Source organism: Micromonas commoda, chromosome 4 (assembly GCF_000090985.2).
Source record: "Micromonas commoda chromosome 4, complete sequence".
NCBI lineage: Eukaryota > Viridiplantae > Chlorophyta > Mamiellophyceae > Mamiellales > Mamiellaceae > Micromonas > Micromonas commoda.
The window spans coordinates 263,340-281,737 of NC_013041.1; the positions used below are offsets into that span (position 1 = coordinate 263,340).

The 18,398-nt window shown below is 66.7% G+C and overlaps 8 protein-coding genes across 8 annotated transcripts; 3 read left to right on the forward strand and 5 right to left on the reverse strand.

Annotated features, from left to right (window-relative positions):
* Nucleotides 1-248: 248 nt before the first annotated feature.
* Nucleotides 249-3,945, forward strand: MICPUN_99896 (predicted protein; the record flags this gene model as incomplete). Its single annotated transcript, XM_002501211.1, has 2 exons — nucleotides 249-329; nucleotides 451-3,945. 2 exons carry the CDS (start codon nucleotides 249-251, stop codon nucleotides 3,943-3,945), a joined length of 3,576 nt encoding a protein of 1,191 aa, XP_002501257.1.
* Nucleotides 3,946-4,052: 107 nt separating this feature from the next.
* Nucleotides 4,053-5,339, reverse strand: MICPUN_80602 (monovalent Cation:Proton antiporter-2 family; the record flags this gene model as incomplete). The annotated part of the gene is made up of 2 exons (XM_002501589.1): nucleotides 4,053-4,646; nucleotides 4,716-5,339. The coding sequence occupies 2 exons, from the start codon at nucleotides 5,337-5,339 to the stop codon at nucleotides 4,053-4,055; spliced, it is 1,218 nt and encodes a 405-aa protein (XP_002501635.1).
* Nucleotides 5,340-5,483: 144 nt separating this feature from the next.
* On the forward strand, nucleotides 5,484-6,772 carry MICPUN_57600 (predicted protein; the record flags this gene model as incomplete). The annotated part of the gene is made up of 2 exons (XM_002501212.1): nucleotides 5,484-5,779; nucleotides 5,896-6,772. The coding sequence occupies 2 exons, from the start codon at nucleotides 5,484-5,486 to the stop codon at nucleotides 6,770-6,772; spliced, it is 1,173 nt and encodes a 390-aa protein (XP_002501258.1).
* Nucleotides 6,773-6,861: 89 nt separating this feature from the next.
* Nucleotides 6,862-8,811, reverse strand: MICPUN_57601 (bZIP DNA-binding transcription factor; the record flags this gene model as incomplete). Its single annotated transcript, XM_002501590.1, has 1 exon — nucleotides 6,862-8,811. The coding sequence occupies one exon, from the start codon at nucleotides 8,809-8,811 to the stop codon at nucleotides 6,862-6,864; it is 1,950 nt and encodes a 649-aa protein (XP_002501636.1).
* Nucleotides 8,812-10,321: 1,510 nt separating this feature from the next.
* Nucleotides 10,322-11,674, forward strand: MICPUN_69006 (predicted protein; the record flags this gene model as incomplete). Its single annotated transcript, XM_002501213.1, has 3 exons — nucleotides 10,322-10,783; nucleotides 10,877-11,185; nucleotides 11,270-11,674. Coding segments are annotated over 3 exons (1,176 nt in total), but the record flags the coding sequence as incomplete, so codon positions are not given.
* A 110-nt stretch (nucleotides 11,675-11,784) lies between these two features.
* MICPUN_57603 (predicted protein) lies at nucleotides 11,785-12,970 on the reverse strand (the record flags this gene model as incomplete). Its single annotated transcript, XM_002501591.1, has 2 exons — nucleotides 11,785-12,291; nucleotides 12,449-12,970. The coding sequence occupies 2 exons, from the start codon at nucleotides 12,968-12,970 to the stop codon at nucleotides 11,785-11,787; spliced, it is 1,029 nt and encodes a 342-aa protein (XP_002501637.1).
* A 344-nt stretch (nucleotides 12,971-13,314) lies between these two features.
* Nucleotides 13,315-14,775, reverse strand: MICPUN_99901 (predicted protein; the record flags this gene model as incomplete). The annotated part of the gene is made up of 1 exon (XM_002501592.1): nucleotides 13,315-14,775. The coding sequence occupies one exon, from the start codon at nucleotides 14,773-14,775 to the stop codon at nucleotides 13,315-13,317; it is 1,461 nt and encodes a 486-aa protein (XP_002501638.1).
* Nucleotides 14,776-15,039: 264 nt separating this feature from the next.
* On the reverse strand, nucleotides 15,040-18,251 carry MICPUN_93912 (predicted protein; the record flags this gene model as incomplete). Its single annotated transcript, XM_002501593.1, has 1 exon — nucleotides 15,040-18,251. The coding sequence occupies one exon, from the start codon at nucleotides 18,249-18,251 to the stop codon at nucleotides 16,380-16,382; it is 1,872 nt and encodes a 623-aa protein (XP_002501639.1). The 3' UTR covers nucleotides 15,040-16,379.
* Nucleotides 18,252-18,398: the final 147 nt, after the last annotated feature.

Genomic DNA, 18,398 nt, shown 5'->3' on the forward strand with positions numbered 1-18,398 from the left:
ATCCGCACACGCGGGGCGGGTGTTGCGCGCATCTTGGAAATGGCGCCATCGTTTATATGGGTGGCCAGTCTTGAATTTCCGATGTTTCCACGGTATGCGTAACTCGTCGATCAGGGTTTATTCGCGTCAGTCACCGGTGATGTAACCACTATTTAGCGTGTAGTGCTTTCCCCGGATCCTCGCCGGCCCGAGGAGTCAGTCCTCCCAGGGCGCGAAGAAGCGAGCCTCCCGAGCTCGTGACCCGAGCCATGGGGCGATACTCCGACGATGGCGACACCGCGTCCATCCCGGACTTCACCCGCGGCGTCACGGTGACCGCCGACGGGATGGTGCGTCCCCGCCCCGTCCCCGATATTTTATTTCGCCTTGGCGCTCGCTCTGGGCGTGTCAACAACAGCGCGAGAGCCGACGGCTGACCCGCGCGCCCCGTTCCCCCCCCCGCTCGCACAGGTCCGCAAGGAAGACTTCGACAACGCGATCAAGTCCGCCCAGGAGGCGTTGCGCGCCAAGACGTCCTCGTCGCAGATGATGCTCGAGCAGGCGAGCTCCGCCATGCGCAACGCCGTCTCGGCGCTCTCCCTCTCCGAGCAGGAGGTGGCGAACCTGAGGGCGGTCGTCAAGGAGCTCAAGGAGGGGCAGGACGGCGCGAGCGGCAACGAGGCGGTCAACCGCGAGCGAGCGCAGCTCCGCGCCGCTCAGCAGCGCGTCCAGGAGCTCTCCCAGAACTTCCGCGCGCTGCAGAACGAGGTTGCGAGGATGCGGTACGAGCAGGAGGGCGTGGACATGCCGGTAGCCGCCAAGTTCCCGGTTCGCATCGATCCCATGCTCTCATCCAAGGTTGTCGTCATAGCGCAGCTCGTCATGCTCGGGTACTCCTACGCCGACTCCGAGGACGCCGTCGACGCCGTGCGCGTCCACGACACCGAGCTCGCGCTCGAGTGGCTCGAGGGCAGAAACGTTCGAAAGACGTCGATGCTCCCGGGAACAGATCGTCAATCGTCGCAGTTCAAGCTCGGATCCGCCGCGCGCCACGCCGGCGCCGAGGCCGGCCAGCGCGAACAAACACACGCGCAAAGCCCGCCGAGGCTGCTCAAGGCGCCGACATCCCCGCGGGAGAGGACGTCCCCGAGGTCGATCCTCCCGACCCGAGGATCGCGCGACGATCCCGATTTCGCCAACGCCGCGAAGCACCGCCGTCCCGAACACAGGGGCAACTACAATCCCTCGGACCTGTACAGGGCCCGCAAGCGCGCGGTGACGGTGCTCAGCGAGTGCGCCGAGAACCCGCCGCCCAACCTCTCCCGTCCCAACCAGCTGAGGCGCCAGACGGATGCGCTGGCGGCGCTGACGCGGCTGACGGAGGGCGTCGGCGCGCACCTTCTCGTGCAGCTCGGGTGCATCAGGGTGGCGACGCGGGTGATGCAGCGGGAGGCGAACAACAAGCGCGTCGTGTCGCTGTGCCTGGACATGATCCGCGGTCTGCTCGTGAACCCGCTCTCGTTTGTTCACGCGTCGAGGTCGCGCGGCTTTGAGGAGATGCCTCGCGCGATTTGCCAGGTGGTGGACAAGTACCACGCCGACGACATGGACGCGTGCGGCGCCGCGGCCGCCACGTTGTGGCCCGCGGCGACCGTCGGTAAGCGCCCCGCGCAGGACGCCATCGTCAACGCCGGCGCGGTGGACTTTATCGCGCGGGCGCTGTGCCGACCCAAGAGCGACGACCCCTCGGGGGCGAATGTCCGTAAGCTCATCGGGTGCCTGCTCGCTCTCGCCATCCGCAACGCGCGGGTGCAGGAGCACATGGTCAAGTCTCGCGTCCGCGCCCTCATCCGCAAGGGCCTGGTGGAGCACGCGCACATATCCTTCAAGGGCGAGTTCTCCGCGCTTCGCGACTGGACAAAAGACGAGTTTACAAACCCGACGCCGCTCCCGAACGGGGTGACCATCGACCCCTCCGGCTACAAGCCGCCGTCGAGGAAAGCCTCGTCGCCGCCGGGCAGCCCTCAAGCCAAGCGGGGAGCGCAGCCGCCGAACTCGATGCTCAAGTCGCCGGCCGGTGAGACGCCCGCGGGCGGGCGACGCAAGGCTCCGGCGCCCGCCGGTCCCGTCGCCGAGCGACTGGGTCTCAAACCCGACCAGATGTACCTCGTGAGGAAGCAGGCGGTGACGATGCTCTCCGCGATGGCGGTCAACCCGCCGGGCAAGAAATCGGGCGTCTCCCCGCGAGAGTCGGAGGAGACGGCGTACCGTTGCCTGCTCGCCCTCGCCAGGCTCTCCGCGAAGGACTCGGCGTACATCGTGTTGACCAACGGCGGCCCCCGCGCGGCGATCGACTGCCTCAGGCTCTACCCCGCCAACATGGACGTCACCTACGCCGCTTTCAAGGTTCTCCGCGGCTTGCTCGGCAACCCCAGCACCATGATGAAGCTCCGAAAGCAGAAGAGGTTCAGGATCATACCCGCCGCGGTCATCGACGGCGTGTACAGGCACGACTCGCTCGACGTCAGGGCGGAGGCGGCGCACTGCCTCTGGACGTATTCGGGCGTCGGCGGTGTCGACGCGCAAGACCTCGTGATTGGGGTCGACTTTCTGCCCGTGCTCAAGTCGGGGCTGGAGGAGGCGAGGGCGATGGACAAGGGACGATCCGACGCTCGCGTTCGCAAGTTTGTCGGGTGCACCCTCGCGCTCGCCAAGGGGAACGAGCCCGTGCAGGACCTCCTCGTCGCCGAGGGTATGCGAGCGCTGCTTCGCAAGTCCCTCGTGGAGTTTAAGACGATCACGTTCAACGGGGAGTTCACCGAGCTTCGCGACTGGATCCGCGGCGACCGCGGCGGCGCCAAGTCGGCGACGAAGAGCAGGGAGTCGCCCAACGAGCGCAGAGCCGCGGAGCTCAGGCTCGCCGAGGATGAGCGCGAGAAGGCGGCGAGGGCGGCTGGGGGGAGGTCCGTCCCGGGGGGTGGCTTTAAAACCCCCGACGCGGGGCGCCGGATGATGTCCACCAGGCAGGAGCGCGAGCGCCTGCGACGCGAGGACGAGGCGGCGATGCGCACTCCGACGAACGGTTCGAACAACGAGCGGTTCGTCGCGCCGTCCACCCTCGACCGCGGGTTGGGGGGGCGCTTTCAAGAGGCGACTCCCTTTCAAAGCCCCCCGGGTTCAAAGCTTGTCTTGTCGGACGAACCCGCGAGCGTGGCGAGCAAGCCCGCCGCTCGTCCGGACGAGTCCGGCGCCAGGTTCACCCCGAAGCCCGGCGGCTCCGGGGGCTCGTGGTCCGTCGAGCCCGCGGTGCTCGCGTTGGACGACGCGACGGACGCGAGGCGGCATCCCGCGGCGACGGAGGCGCTCGCCGAGATGTTCGCCGCGTCACCGGCCGCCGGCGTCGAGATTGTCATGCGCGGCGGCATCGGCGCGCTCGCGCACGCCGTGGACGTGTCACCCGCGGACGGCTCGTACGCCCCCGGGGGGCTCGCGCTGATCCACGCGCTCGCCTCCGCGGATGCCACGTCACGACGGGTCAAGGCGGACGAGTCGGTGAAATCGGGTCGCGCGCTCGTCGCCGTGCTCGACGCGATGGACCGGTTCGCGCGGGACGAGCGGACGCAGCAGTGGGGGGCGATGGCGCTGTGGGCGATGTGCAGGGACAACGCGAGGGCCAAGGCGAGGTTGATTCGATCCAAGAGCAATTCGAGGCTTCGCTCGGGAAAGTCACCCGCGGCGGTGCTCCTTTCAGCGCTCGAACTTCACGGGGAGCAATCCGAGCCCGTCGCCAAGTCGTGCATCGGCGCGATGCTCTGCGTCGCGACGAACGAGCCCGAGTTTCAGTCGGAGCTCGCCGCGGTCGGGGCGCCGAGGCGGATACTGGAGACGCTGGAGACGCACAGGGACATGTCCTTCGCGGGTGAGTTTGACGCGCTGCGCGAGTGGCTTCGCGAATGCGCGAGGTGACGAAATGGTGTCCGACGACGTCGTCACGCGCCGCTCGACCTAATCTTAGGTTACGATGTAATGAAACCGCGCGGCTGAGACACGCCGCGTGCTGCCCGACTATTCCGTCAACGAACCGCCTCGACGTCCTCGACGTTTCCCGACGTTTCCAATCCGTTTCCAAGCGTTTCCAACCGTTTCCAAACGTCGATCGCGCGTCGCATGAACACCGGCGACGCCGCCGTCGCGATCAACAGCGCCCACACCGACGCGACGTAAGGCGCGTCCCCCATCAGACCCCCCGCGTGGGCGCTCTGCGCCATGACGAACCCGAGCTCGCCCCGTCCAACCATCGCCCACCCCACCGCGCGCGCCTTGGGCCAGTCCGGGTGACACCACGCGCCCGTGACGAGCTTGCCGACGACGGCGAAGACGGAGTAGCCGGCTCCCAGCGCCACGCCCCGCGCGTCGAACATCCCTCGCAGCGGTATCCGCGTCCCCACGGAGAGGAAAAACACCGAGGTCAGCCACGCGTTGAGCTCGGCGTGCCTCGCGAACGCGCGACGCGCGTTCGACAGGCCCGAGAACGCGGCGCCGCCGACGAAGGCGCCGAGGAGGTGCGTGGACCCCGCCGCGCCCGCCGCGACGACGACGCCGAGCGAGAGACCCAGCATCGCCCACACCACCGCGTCGTCCGCGGTCGGAAACAGCGTCCCCGCGATCTTATTCGCGATTGTATTCGCAATTGGGGTTTTGCCACCGGGTGCGGACGCTCGGTTCATCGCCGCGACGCGGGGGATCGCGACGGCTAGCCCGGCTCCGAGGACGCCAACGCCGACGGATGCGAGTATCGGCCGCGACGTCATCCACGCGACGTCGCGTCCGCCCCCCTGGTCGTCGCCTTCTACGTTGGACACCACCGCGAGTATCACCAGAGATAGCACGTCGTCCACCATCGCGGCGACGCACACCAGGTTTCCCAGCGGACTGGTCAGCTCCCCGAGCGTCTGGAGCACCTTGGTTGCCATCCCGATGGAGGTTGAGCTGAGCGAGGTCCCCGCGGCTACTCCCGCCATTACGCCGTAGCCGCACGCGGACATGTACGCCACACCGAGCGCGATCGGCAGCATCGTCCCGCTCACGGCGATGGCGAACGCGATCGGTCCGACCGAATTCAGCGCCCCGATGTCGATGCTCAACCCACCCTCCATCACCAGCAAGCAGAGCGCGAAATCCCCGACGAGAACGACTGCCGAGTTCTCCGGGACAAAACCCGCGCCGTCCGGACCGAGGAGCATGCCGACCAATATTTCACCCACGAGCGGCGCGTCTATGAGCGCTCCTAACCTGCCCCCGAGCGCCAGAGCGGCGAGGGTCAGAGCCAATCGGGCGATATCCACTAGGTACGCCTCCATCTTGCGCGAGTGGAATCTGGCAAAAAGTGAACGTGAGGCGATCCCGTGATGAACAAAAAGCAACCCGAACAACGAACCAGGGCAAGGGTTTGCGCGCAGCCCCACTTGCCAGCGCCACCAGCGGTCAAACGATCCAAAGGTCCGATGTCGGCGTTCACGAGCGCTTTCGAGTCCCTCGTGGGCCCAACGCGAGCGCCCAACGCGGCGCGCGTATCCTCTCGCCGCGCCACCCGCGGCGCATCTACCGTCGCGGCGGCGGCCGATTCCAAGAGCGCTGGCAAGGGCGAACAGGCGGAGCGCGCGCGCATGAACATCGCGTTTCCAACCGAGGAGCAGGCCGAGATGATGGAGAAGCTGGGGTTCGATAAGCCCGGCCAGGAGGATACGGTGCCCTTAGTGGCCGACAAGTTCAAGTGGGACGAGGATAGGCCGTTTCACAGGTGCGCGTCCCTCGGCGCGCCCGTCCAAGATTTTCCCTTCCCACCGGCGCGCGCCCACCGCCGACCTCGAAAACAAACTCACACCTCCACCCGACGCACGCACGCGCGCCCCGCAGGTACCGAGACCTCGAGCACTTCAAGCACGACCTCTCGCACATCCAGTACGGCGGCAAGGACGGCGTGGACGACAGGTCACCGGGCGCCAACCCGCGGGCACTCCCGTCGCCAATCACCTACAGGGTCACAGTCCCGAATGGCTACGATAAAAACCGAGACGTCCCTTACCCGACGGTGGTGGCGGTGCCGGCGGACGCGGGGTTCGGGCAAGCGCTCAACGCGACGGGCGCCACGAAGGTCATCTGCGACGACGAAAAGTTCCACGACAAGAACGAGTGCGTGGTTGTCGAACTCGGGTTCAACCGACCCACCTGGCTCGCGGACACCGTCGCCACCAACCACGAATCTTTCTTTCTGGACGTCATCCTCCCGCGGGTGCTGGCGAGGTACAACGTGGGGACCATCTCCCTGATCGGGTACGCCAACGGCGGCTTCGGCGCGCTCAACATGCTGCTGAGGCACCCGCACCTGTTCCACCGCGTCGCCGTCGCCGACGTCCCCGTGCTCGGCGATTTCACCGGGTACATGCGACCGTGGGGACACGTGGACTTCGGCGGCGACGACGACGAGCTCAAGCCCCCGTGGGCCAGCTTCGCCGACGCCTTCCCGCACAACGCGATGTTCCTACCCTATAACGCGGGCGCCCTGGCGACGTGCGAGTACGTCAGCGGCGAGATGGGGTTCAGCGCGAGCGGCGAGGCGAGGATCGGGATGTGGAGCGGCGCGAGGACGAGGTGGGAGATGGAGCAGCTCGCGGAGCAGTTTGAGGAGTTTGGAGTCCCGCACAGGTTCAGCACCGAGTTCGACGACACAAACGCGGACTGGAACGGGGAGTGGCTCAAGGAGGCGCTGGCGTTCCTCGCCGCGGACATGTAACGCTATACACGAGAGTCTTCGTTATTTCACGATAAATCGTCGCGTTTGTTCGTGTTTCATCACCCTTAGACGGGGTTCATCTCGTCGGCTCAGCTGCGCGCGGCGGCGGCGGCGGATCCGATGTACGTACCCCGGGGGAACCTGCACGCGTACGTGACGTACTCCGAGCTCCTCGGCGAGTGCGTCACCACGAACAGCCGCGAGTCGTCGTCCGCGTCCGACGCGGACTGCGGCCTCCCGAACAGGACCGAGACCAAATTCGCGTCGTCCTCGCCGTCGAACCTACCGGTGGAGATGCTCCTCGCCGCCGCAGCCTCCGCCGCGGACGTCGTCATCCTCCTGCTCGCGTCCCCCATCACGTTAAGCGCCACGCCGGTGCCGTCGGGCGCCACGGACGGCGGCAGCGGTATCGCCGCGGGGAGCAACTCTCCGGCGGAGGTTGCCCGCCCGATCTTCTCAAACGTCCCATCCGCCTCCCCATCATCCTCCGCGCCGCCTCCATCCCCACTCTCCTCCTCCTCATCCTCCTCCATCGCCACGCGCACGCGCCGCGCGAGCTCCACGTCCACGCCGTTCCCCGTCTGTGTCGCGTTACCCGGGCCGGGGGTCCATCGGAACATCTCCTGGCAGATGACGCGAGACAGCGCATCCGCCCGGAGTCCAGCAGCGCGAAACGCGGCAAAGAGCGGATCAGCCTCGCCGAACGACGCCTCGGGGCCCGACGAGGGCGGGCGGCTGGACAGACGGTGGAGAGCCGTGGCGCCGTTTGAGGCGTCGATATTGGAATCTTCGCCAGCTGTGTCGCGAAGCACCTCGCGGCGGTACGACGCCTTGCCCCTCGCGTCCCACAGGTCAACCCCCGGCGGCTGCCTGAGCGCGATTTCCCGGCCCGCTCCCCGCATGGGGATGGGTTTTTCCTCTTCTTTGGCGACGGCGTCGATGGACATCAGGCGCCGCTGGTGACGCGCCATCCTCGCCGACGACCCGAGCGCAAGCTGCGCGCCGGCCGCAGCCGGCGCGTCGGAGCCGCCCGTCCGCGAGCCCACGCCGGCGAGGCACACCACGGAGAGCACGGCGAGCGCGCCCGCGGTCACCGCGGCGACGCCGCCGCCCGTCGCCTTACGCCTCTTACCCCCTCCCGTCGCGACGACGGCGGGCGCGGCGGCGGCGGGAGGTATCGATCCCGGGACCTCGTCGCGAAGGGTCCCCGGCTTTTCCGGCGGGGTCGGCTTTTCCGGTGGAGTCGGCGCACAGCTGTGCGTCGCTCCGTTCGTCGGGAGGGGCACCTTGGTGGCTTGCGGCATCATGCTCGGGTGCAGGGGCACCATCCCCGGCGGCGGCGTCGCGCCGGGCGGGAGCACCACCACCGGCGGCGGCGTCGCGGGCATTTGCAGGTGCGGCGGCAGCGGCGCGCCCCCCGTGGACGCGATGTGATGGCGCAGCGCGTGATTCTCGTGGCTCAACCTGGCGACGAGCTGGTGCATCTGCGAGTTGGCGGCGTGCAGGGACCTGCATCGGCGCTCGAGGTCGCTCAGCTGCTGCTTCTTGCGCTGCCTCGACAGCTGCGCGCTCTCCCTGTTCCGCGCCAGCCTCGCCGTTCGCTTCTCGGGATCTTCGTTTTCAAAGCCCTTCTCGAGGTCGGACCCCCCGAGCGATCCGCCGGGCGCGGAGTGTTGGAGCGAGCCCGCGCCGGATCCCGCGGGCTGCTGCATCCCGGGCGGGACGAACAGCTGGTCGGGATCGAGCGTGAAGACGTCGTCCAGGATCCCGCTCCCGCCCGCGACGTCAAAGTCGTCGAGGACGTCGACGTTCAACGGGTCGACGTGATCGTCGAGCATGCCGGGATCGAGCGGCGGGAGCGGGAGTTCGTCGATGCTCACCGCGGGAGAGACGTCGGGCGACGCGGTGGCATCGTGCGCGGCGGGTCCGTGCTCGGGGGTGCCGGGGATGGCCGTGGACCTCGCGGCGTGCGATTCACCGGTGAACCTGCGTGAAGACGAGGGCGCCAAGGTCAGATCGCGGTCCGACGGCGCGTCCATCGTGGAACCCCGGAATCTGGGGCGGAAGAGGGCCCACAGAGGGAATTGTGCGTCAATCAGGGAGACGAGAGGGCCGCGCGCGCTCACCTGCTGTCGCCGCCGTCCGATACGGTGGGCTTGCGGCTCTGCGGCCTTCCCCGCTTCTTTTGCGGCGGAACAGGCGCGGCGTCGCCCGTGTTTTCGTCCAGGAGCGTCCCGATCCAGTCCCGCGTCGGCGTCTTGCCGCGGGCTGGCATATTCCCTTCGAAGGCGGTGTCGGAAACCTTCGGCGCTGACCCGATTGGCGGAACCGGAGCTGTCTTTGGATGGCCCCGGGACTCGAGACGAGGCGTCGCGGCGTCTCCGTGCGCGCCGTTCGGTGAGATCGCGAGAGACGGCGGAAGTTTAGCGTCCGCCTACACGCCGCGCGCCTTGCAGTGGGGCTGAGATTGCGAAGCGACCACGCACGACCTTTGGGACCGTGTGGACCCTCCACGTGATTTTACAGAGCGTCGATCGATGTGGGCCTCGCAAAAACGCTTGGATCTTGGAAAGCGATGCTAACTGTTTGCCCACTGCATGGTTGTATTTTTAGCCGAATTACGCACGAAAATTTGTCCTCTATGTTCATATGCATGTTTTATTATTTATCTATTTAGTGTTTGATAGTTTGGGAAATACAAAAACACGGAACCAACCCTCTGCGATGAACTGTTGGAGGTTCCGATGATTGCCTCTCGCCCTTCGCCACAGCTCGCGGGCGCCGGACAGTCCCGACGCGATGTCCGACCCGAATGCGGTCAAGATTCTGATCGCGGGCGACGTCCGTGGCAATCTCGCGTCCCTGTACAAGCGCGTCGAGGCTGTCAACGCGTCGTCCGCGGGCCCATTCGCCGCGCTCTTCTGCGTCGGCCGCTTCTTTGGATCTGCCGCCGCCGCCGCGGGGGACGGGGAGGATGGCGCGGACGCGACCCCCACCGCCTCGGACCCCAACGCGGATATCCGCGCGTACGTCGACGGGACCCTCACCGCGCCCCTGCCCACGTACTTCATCGACGGCCTCCCTCACGGTCGCGAGTTCTGCCGCCATCCCGACGGCGTCGTCGCCCCGAACATCACCTTCCTGAGACGCGCCAAGGTGTACGAGATCCACGGCCTGCGAGTCGCCGCGCTCCCGGGGCGGCACAACCCGCTGGCGCACGACGACGAGTCGCAGCTCGCGGCGACGACCGCGGAGCGCTTAGGGGAGTACCGCGCCGCGGACGTCCGCGCCCTGCGCCAGAGTAACGCGAGCACGGCGATCGACCCCGGCGGCGTCGTCGACCTCCTACTCACAAACGAGTGGCCTCGGGGATGCGACGCCTTCGCCGCCGCCGCGCCGGGGCACGCCGTCGCGTCCGCCGCAGCCGGTGGCAGCCCCGTCGTCGCCGACGTCGCGCGGGACATGCAGCCGCGGTACCACGCGTGCGGCGTCGGCGGCGGCGACGGGGACACAGCTGGCGGGGACACAGCCGGCGACACAGCTGGCGCCGGGTGCCACTACGCCAGGGAGCCGTACAAAAACCCGAGGGGACACGCCACGCGGCTCGTGGCGCTCGCGTCCGTGGGAAACGATCGCAAGGAGCGGTGGCTGCACGCGCTCGCGCTGCTCCCGGCGTCGAGGCAGCCCCCGTCCGCGCTGCAGCAGCTCCCGCCGGATACCACCAGGAGCCCTTACGACGTGGGGCCGGGGGCTGGGGCGAACAACGAAGGGACAGATGGGGGGTTCGCGGGGGTTCGATGGGAGGAACCGCGCGCGAAGAGGGCTCGCGTCGCGTCGCAGGTGCGAACGGATCCGCTCAAGGGGGACCCGGACAAGACGGTTTTCGTGCGGAACCTCGCGTTTCGCGCGGACGAGGGCGCGCTGGCGGAGTACTTCGCGCAGTGCGGCGAAATCGTGGATCTTCGCCTGGGCCGCGACGTCGAGTCGGGGCGATCGCGCGGATTCTGCCACGTGGCGTATTCCACCGCGGAGGCTGCGGAGAAGGCGCTCGCGCTGCACGAGACGACGTTCTACGGGCGCGACATCGTGGTGCAGATGGCGAAGAGCGACGAGGAGCGCAACGCGGACAGGGACAGGCGGAGGGAGGAGAAGCGTTCGAGGATGCCGCCGCCGCCCCCCGGCGGGTGCTGGTTCTGCCTCTCGAACGAGAAGGACACGCACCTGGTGGCCAGCATCGCGAGCGAGTCGTTCATCGCCATGGACAAGGGCGGCGTCGTGCCGGATCACTGCCAGGTGGTGCCCGTCGAGCACACGCCGAGCTTCGCGGCGCTGAGTCCTTCGGCGGCTGACGAAATTTGGAGATACCTCGGCGCCATTCGATCGTGCCTTCGCGCGGGGGGCGGGGGCGCGCCGGTTCCCGAGAACGCCGCCTCGCCGCTGGACACCACCAGTGGGCCGGGTACCGCGGGTGGCCCGAGGGAGCTCGTGGCGTTCGAGCGGCACCTCGCGCTGCGATCCAAGGGTGGCAACCACATGCACCTGAACTGCGTCCCGGTTCCCTCGGATCGCGCTCGAAAGGCGAGGAAGATCTTCGAGCAGGCGGCGAAGCGGCTCGGGTTCGAGTGGGAGGTGGTGGAGGCGCCGGAGTCGGCGCTCGATCTGCAGACGGCGATCGCGTCGCACTGCGGCGACGGCGAGTACTACGCGGTGCACCTGCCGGACGGGACGGTTCTGTTGCGAAAGATTGGCCGGGGCGAGCCGCACTGGATGAGTTTCGGGAGGGAGGTGCTGGGGCACCTGCTGGGGTGCCCCGAGCGGACGAGCTGGCAGAACTGCATGGAGACGGAGGAGAAGGAGACGGAGCGCGCGAACGCGTTCAAGGCGTCGTTCGAGGCCTTCGACATCATGCAGGGTTGAGTGATACAATCATACGCTGAGTTGAACGATGGAGATGACATACAACGTGCTTAGTAGACTACAAATAGACCGAGAAAGTTTTCTTTTGCCTCGGCTCACTCCGACTTTGGGGGATTCTTCCCCTGCCTCAGCCGCTCGATGCTCAGCCTGATGCCCTCGGTCGCGACCGTCAGCATCGTGATCGTGTCGCGCGCCATCAGCAGCGCAGGCCTGATCTCGTACGCGACGCCGAGCGCGGGAATCGGGTTGATCAAGCTCGCGACCCACGTGGCTCGCCTCGCCGGTTCTTCCCTCGGCGGCATCTCGCCTATGTGGCTCTTTATGAGGTCCAGCTGGCCGGGGATTCGCTCCCAGCCCCCCAGGCGCACGAGTCCGTACCACTCGTCCACCAAGGGCTCGAGATCCTCCGCCATCTTGAAGCACTTCGCGGCGTTGGGCTGACTGGTCATTGGGTCTCCGTCGACGATCTTCTCGTTGAATCCGTACGGTTTGGTGCCCGACGCGAAGCCGCCGTTGGACGCGGACGGGTGCGCGCCGCCGATGACTCCCTCGCCGTTCTTGCTGGGCGGGGAATCCTCCGGCGCCCACTCCATGAAGGTGACCTGCGTCGTTCGCGCGGGGGATCGGGAAAGGTCGTCGTGAGACAAGAGAGAGAGAGAGAGAGAGAGAATTGGTGACTGAAAAAGCGGTGCGGGCGTCGGCAGCTTTTTGAACCGACGGTTGGCGTTCAAAAAAGCGCCGGGGTGGCGCGCGGCGTACCTTGGCCGTGGGCACGCCGTTCTCGTTGAAGGGCTGCCCCTCGATTCGTATGCGCCTCGAGCCGATGAGCTCGATCTCAACGTCTCCGCTGCCGTCCGGCCACGGCGAGATGCGGCTCAGCACCACCTCGGTACCGAGCGGGAGGACCTGCCTGCTGCCCGGGGCGAGGCCCAGCATGGCGAATTTGTCGCCCACCTCGGCCATCTTGCCGAGCTCCGTGCCCGCGTGCATGCGACGCGACACGTCCTTGGCGTCGAAACGGAGCGCCAAGCGCTGGTTGGGAAGCGTCGCGTCGAGGACGACGACCGGGAGGTGTCCGGTGTGACCCACGAGCTCCTGTTTCTTCAGGTTGAGCACGCGGCGCTCCAAACTCGCGTAGTCAATCCCTCCCGCGCTTTCCTCCTCATCTTTCCCGGAGGCGCGCGGGGCGGTGCGCGCGCGGGTTCCGGCCTTCGCGGGGCGCGCGCGGAGTGGGGCGGTACCGGTGGGTCGCGCGACGAGCGTGAGCGCCGATACGGACATCTTGGTCGTGCCGGCGCTCGTTCGAAGTGACGCGAGAAGCACGTGGAGCGCTGCCAAAAAGGCGAGCTGCCAGATCAGCAAAATTTTGGAGGGAAATGGAGAAAAATCTCGTCGCTAGGTGGCCAACGGCCGCGGCGTGGCTCTCGTGTGTTGATTGATGTGTGGAAGAAAAAAGCCACGCCGCGCTTGCGACCGCCGCTTGACGCGTGCCATGCTCGAGATGCACCCGCGGCGTTGCGGCGTACCCGCGATGGCTAAACAAAAACGTGCATCTCGAGCATGGATGGTACCACGACACGTCAAGCGGCGGTTGCATCCCGTTTGTCCCTGTCGCGCCTCGGCCCTCACTGGTACCTCAGCCAGTACACGTCGTCGTCCTCGAGCCAGCCCCGCGGTATCGTCTCGAACAGTCTCGGCGTCGGTTCCTCCCCCGTGAAGAACGAGGTGACTCCGACGACGGCGTCGACAACCTCCGCGGGACCGACAGCTTCGTCCGATGCTTTTTCACCGTCCGATGCTTTTTCGCCCCTTTGGCCGCCGTCGATCGGAACGCCAAAGGGAACGCCGAGCGGGTCGGTCCTCGTGCTCCCGACGTCCACCTTCGCGTCGACGACGGTCCACGGCCCGGGCGCCGTCGGGACCTCGTCGAACGCGAACCGCAGGATGCGAGGCCTGTTCCCCAGGCACGCGGCGTCGGCGTTCGCGTCAGCCGTCGGCGCCGGGAGCGGATGCGACGTTTGCGCGTTGAGCACCACGTTTCGCGACCTCGGCATGATCGTGCTACCCGGCGCGGTGCGTCCCGAGACGACGCCGGAGATGGCGAGGATCTCGGCGCCGTTCCTGGAGACGCGCGCGGTGATTCTCGCGCCGGGCGAGAGCGAGACGTCCGGGTCAAAGTCTTTCCCGGAGACGTCCTCCCCGGAAGCGTCCGGCGCGGTTCCGGCCGTGTCTGTCGGTCCGTTGGACGCGGTCGTCGGTTCGATTCCCGGCGGCGTCACCTCGAACTCGAATTCGCCCATCTTCTTCGGGAACCCGAGGATCTCGCGACCGGCGATCAGCGCGACGTCGCTGTCCACGAGCATCCACGGGCAGTGCAGCGCTCGGCGGCCGTCCACCGTCACCTTGAGCAGCAGCGCCGCCTCGTGATACGCGCCGCAGCAGAAGGAGTCCGGGTACCAGGCGACGAAGAGGATGGCCTCGTCCACGTCGGATATGTTCAGCACTGGTTTTGGGAGCCACGCGTCCGCGGCGGCGCGGTCGATCTTGACCGTCGCGGCGAGGACTACGGCGTTTTCCCAGCCAAACTTTTCATCTTTATTTTCCTCGGACGCCACCTTGAAGGCTTCGTCGCGCGCGCCCGGGCCGAACGGGTGCGACATCCGCGTGCGCTCGATGAGCGCCTTGGTCAGAGGGTTGGCACGCGCGGCGCCCACGACGCCCTCGGTTATCCACGGGCATCGTTCCTCGACCGGGGTCGGGTTTATCGTCTCCCCGCGCTCGGGTGTTTCCTCGTTTGGCGTGAAGAGTTCCGCGACGTCGTTGGCGAAGTCCTCGAAGGGCGCGACGACGTGCTCGTTCCACGCGTTCTTCACGTCGCGGTGGTGATCCTCGACGCGCCGGTGGTGCGATCGCGCGGGTCGGTACGCGTCGTAGTCGGTATCGTGCGCGCGCGCGACCGGCAGGGCGAAAAGCCAAGGCCCGAGGACCGCGGCGCATAACAGCAGGCGCTTGAGCCCCGAGCACCGCCGCGTCAGCCAGAGGGTGCCGACGGCGACGCCGGCGAACAGTGGGCGCTCGCCTCGCATCGTGAGGTTCGTGCGCGGGTCACGCGCGTTTCGATCGCGGCGGCGCGCGCGTTATCGTGCGGCGATACGACCGAGAGGGCGCGCTTCGCAACCTCTTGGAAGCGCCTGTCGGAAGCTCCGAGGGGGTCCCTCGGATCTTTTCGCATGCGACCGACAGATCAATCAAAGCTGATCGATGTGTGACTGGCTGACTGCTGGCTGACTGGCACTGGAAATATCTCTGCCGCTCGATTCGATCCGCGGCCCCATTGCCACGACGCTCAGTCCGCGATGTCGACGTCGCGTGGGTTCCGCGCGCGAGCGCGTCTGCTCGCGGCGCTCGTCCTTCTCGCCGCGGGAACCGCCGCCGCCACCGTCCCGTACACGGGCGTCGGCAAGATGCCCGGCGATCGGCGCGTGAGCGAGGGTGCCGTCAGGGTGGCGTGGAAGGAGATCCATCCCCCGGGGTGCAAGCCCGCTAATAACGCCGAGACCGCGAGGCGTTGGTGCGAGATCGACGACGACGGCGTCATCACCGTTCGCAACCCCGTCCGCTTCAACGAGGTCATGAAGCTGGAGGGCAAAAGGCTCGAGGCGATGAGGGCTCATCCCGACGCGGAGTACAACGAGCACGAGCTCTACCATCTCGCGAAGCAGGTTCGCGCGGGGCGCGCGGCGACGAACGCGCTGAACGCCGCGACGAACAAGTTCGACGCCGCCGAGCGCGAACGTCTCCGCTCGGCGGCCGTCAAGAAAGCCCCTCAAATATCCGGCGCTCACAAGCGACGCGTCGCGGAGATCTACCGGTGTCGAAAGGATTTCAATCCAAACTCGGACGCGGCGGCGAGGGAGGCGGACACCGGGTGGGGGTACGTCTGCTCCGTGAGCGAGTACAGGGCGTGGAATCCCAGCACTAACCCGGAGGCGGGAAGGCGACCGAACGTCACGGACCCGGCCACGGGCCGGAACGTCACGGCGCGAGCCCCGGAGACGGACCAGCAAAAGTGCGATCGCCTGAGACATTACAAGCACAAATACGACGCGGACAAGACAGAGGGGAAGCCCAAGTTCCGCCGATGGCTCGCCAACGCTCACCCGGGGTTCGCGCAGCTGGAGAAGCTCAGGGACCACGCCACCTCGGACGGGGGCACGGGCGTGGGTAAGGTGAGGGCAGTGATCGAGGAACGCGCGAGCAAGGCGTACAAGGCGATCAGCCGCGAGCTTCACCCGGACAAGTTGAGTTCGATCTTCAACACGCAGGCGGAGTGCGCCAAGGATCGAGTCGGGATGACCGCGATGCTGAAGGAGCAGTTCGACCGCGCGACGGATCTGCGAGACTGCGTGCTGAAGCCGTTGCGTTGCGAGGCGCCCTCCCTGCACAACGTCCGCGCCGCTCACGACGAGCTGTGAAAGTTCCTCGTCGCGACCCACCTCGAGGGGGGCGATATTTTTATTTTACCTTTTAAGGTAAGTGTCACGACGACGCACTTCGACTAGGTTCGAAACGCGAAGAAGGAGAGTCTTGTTCAATTAAAGAATGATGTATAGTCGTCATCCGCCCGGGATGTACTCGGTACACGGTAACAGTAACGTCGATGGTAACAGTAACGCCTCGTCGCCGGGTCTCATGGGTCGGAGAGCCCCAGCTGCGCGGCGAGTTGCTCCGCCTCTTCCATGAGCGACCCGAGGTGAGCGTCGATGGAATCTTTCCAAAACACCGGATCCGCCGGGTCCAAACCGAAGGGCTCGAGCGCCTCGCGGAAACCCTTGACGCCGCCCGCGCTCAGAAGCTCTAGAAGTTTATCCTCGAAACCTTCCGGCTGTTTCTGGTACACGCCGTACAAGGAGCCGACGACGAGGTCGGCGAAGGCGTAACTGTACACGTAAAACGGGACGTTGTGAAAGTGCGAGACGTAGGTCCACAGGTGTGAGGTGTCGGCGTACGAGTCGAACACCTCACCCTCCGCGCCGTAGTAGTCCACCATGGTCTGCTGCCACGCCTCGGTCATCTCGTCGGGGGTGAGGGTGCCGGCGGCTCGGCCCGAGTGCACCTTCTCCTCGAACGCGTCAAAGCCGCACTGCCTCACGACGCTGTTGATGATGTCGTCAATCTTACCCATGAGCATGGCGAGTCGGTCCTCGTCGGTGGGCGCCTTCTCGAGGAGATCGCGGAAGACGATCATCTCGCCGAAGATGGACGCCGTCTCCGCCAGGGTGAGCGGCGGGTGGAACTGGAGGATGCCCTGCTTGTAAGACAGCATAAAGTGAGCGCCGTGCCCGGACTCGTGCGCGAGGGTGGCGACGTCGCGCTGCGTGCCGGTGAAATTGAGCAGCTGGAAGGGTCCGTGGCCGTAGGATGAGCTGCAGTACGCGCCGCCGCGCTTGCCGTTCTGCGCGGGCACGTCGATGCGCTTCTCGTCCACCATCTGCTGAAACAAACCGGCCATCGTCGGTGAGAACTTTTCGTACCCAGCCTTGACGATGTCCACGGCTTCTTCCCAGGTGTAAGATTCGGACGAGGTCCCGATGTTGATCGCCGCGTTGCGATCGGCCCACGTCATCTTCTCCAGCCCCGCGGTGTTCTTGAGGATGCCCTTCTTGAGGGCGTAGTATCGCTTGCAGTAGTCCACGCCGGTGGTCTTCACGGCGTCGAGGAGCGAGTCGACCACCTCGTCCGGCACGTTGTTGCCGAGGTTGCGCTGCGACCTGAGCTGCTCGAAGCCGCGCTCGGTGTTCTCCGCGTGCCACGACCCGGCGACCATGTTCAGAGACAGCGCGGCGACGCGCTCGAACTCCTTCAACCCGGTGTTGAGCGCCTTCATGCACTCGTGACGAGTCGCGGCGTCCTTGGACGACGTCATCTTGGCGAGGAGCACCTCCATGTTGACCTCCTCGTCGCCATCCTTGAACCGAAGCCGCGACAGCTCGTTGCCGTAGAACTCGACAACCTTGCCCTTGCCCGCGAACGGCGCGCGGACGGTCAGCGCTCGTTCCACCTCTTTGCTCAGGTTGTAGGGCTGGGACCTGCGAACTTCGTCGATGTACGCCTGGTACTTGGCGAGCTCGGGGGAATTCTCCATCTGCGTCTCGAGCGTCTCCTGCGACATATCAGCGAGCTCCAGGGAGAAGAACGTGAGCTGGTTGCCGGAGATTGTGGAGTAGCGCTGAAAGAGCGACGCCTTGCGCTTCTGCGCCTTGTCGTCGTCGAGTTTTGTGTCGCACGAGAGCGAGACGTAGGACAGCGCCTTGGTCAGCGCGATGTCCACCTCCTCGTAGGCTTTGATGGCGTCGAGGAGCGACTCGCCCATCTTGCCCTCGAAGTTCGCCTTGAGCTCCTTGCACTTCTGCTCGATCGCGTCGAGCTCGGCGTCGATGCTGGAGCTGTAGACGCTGTCGTATCCGAAGTGCGTCTCGAGCGCCCAGCGCGGGGCGTCGGCGGTCTTCACGGCAGCCGCCTGCTCGGTGGCAACCGCCTGCGGAACGACGGTGGAGCGCATCGTGCGACTGAGCACCGCGCGTTCGGCGCGGACGGCGCTGGGGGACGCGACGCGCTTAATCGCGGGTGCGCGCGCGGCGAGCTTGAGACCGACGCGTGTGAGGCCGGCGCTGATCGCCTGCATGGGGTCGAGACGGCGACTGCGCGC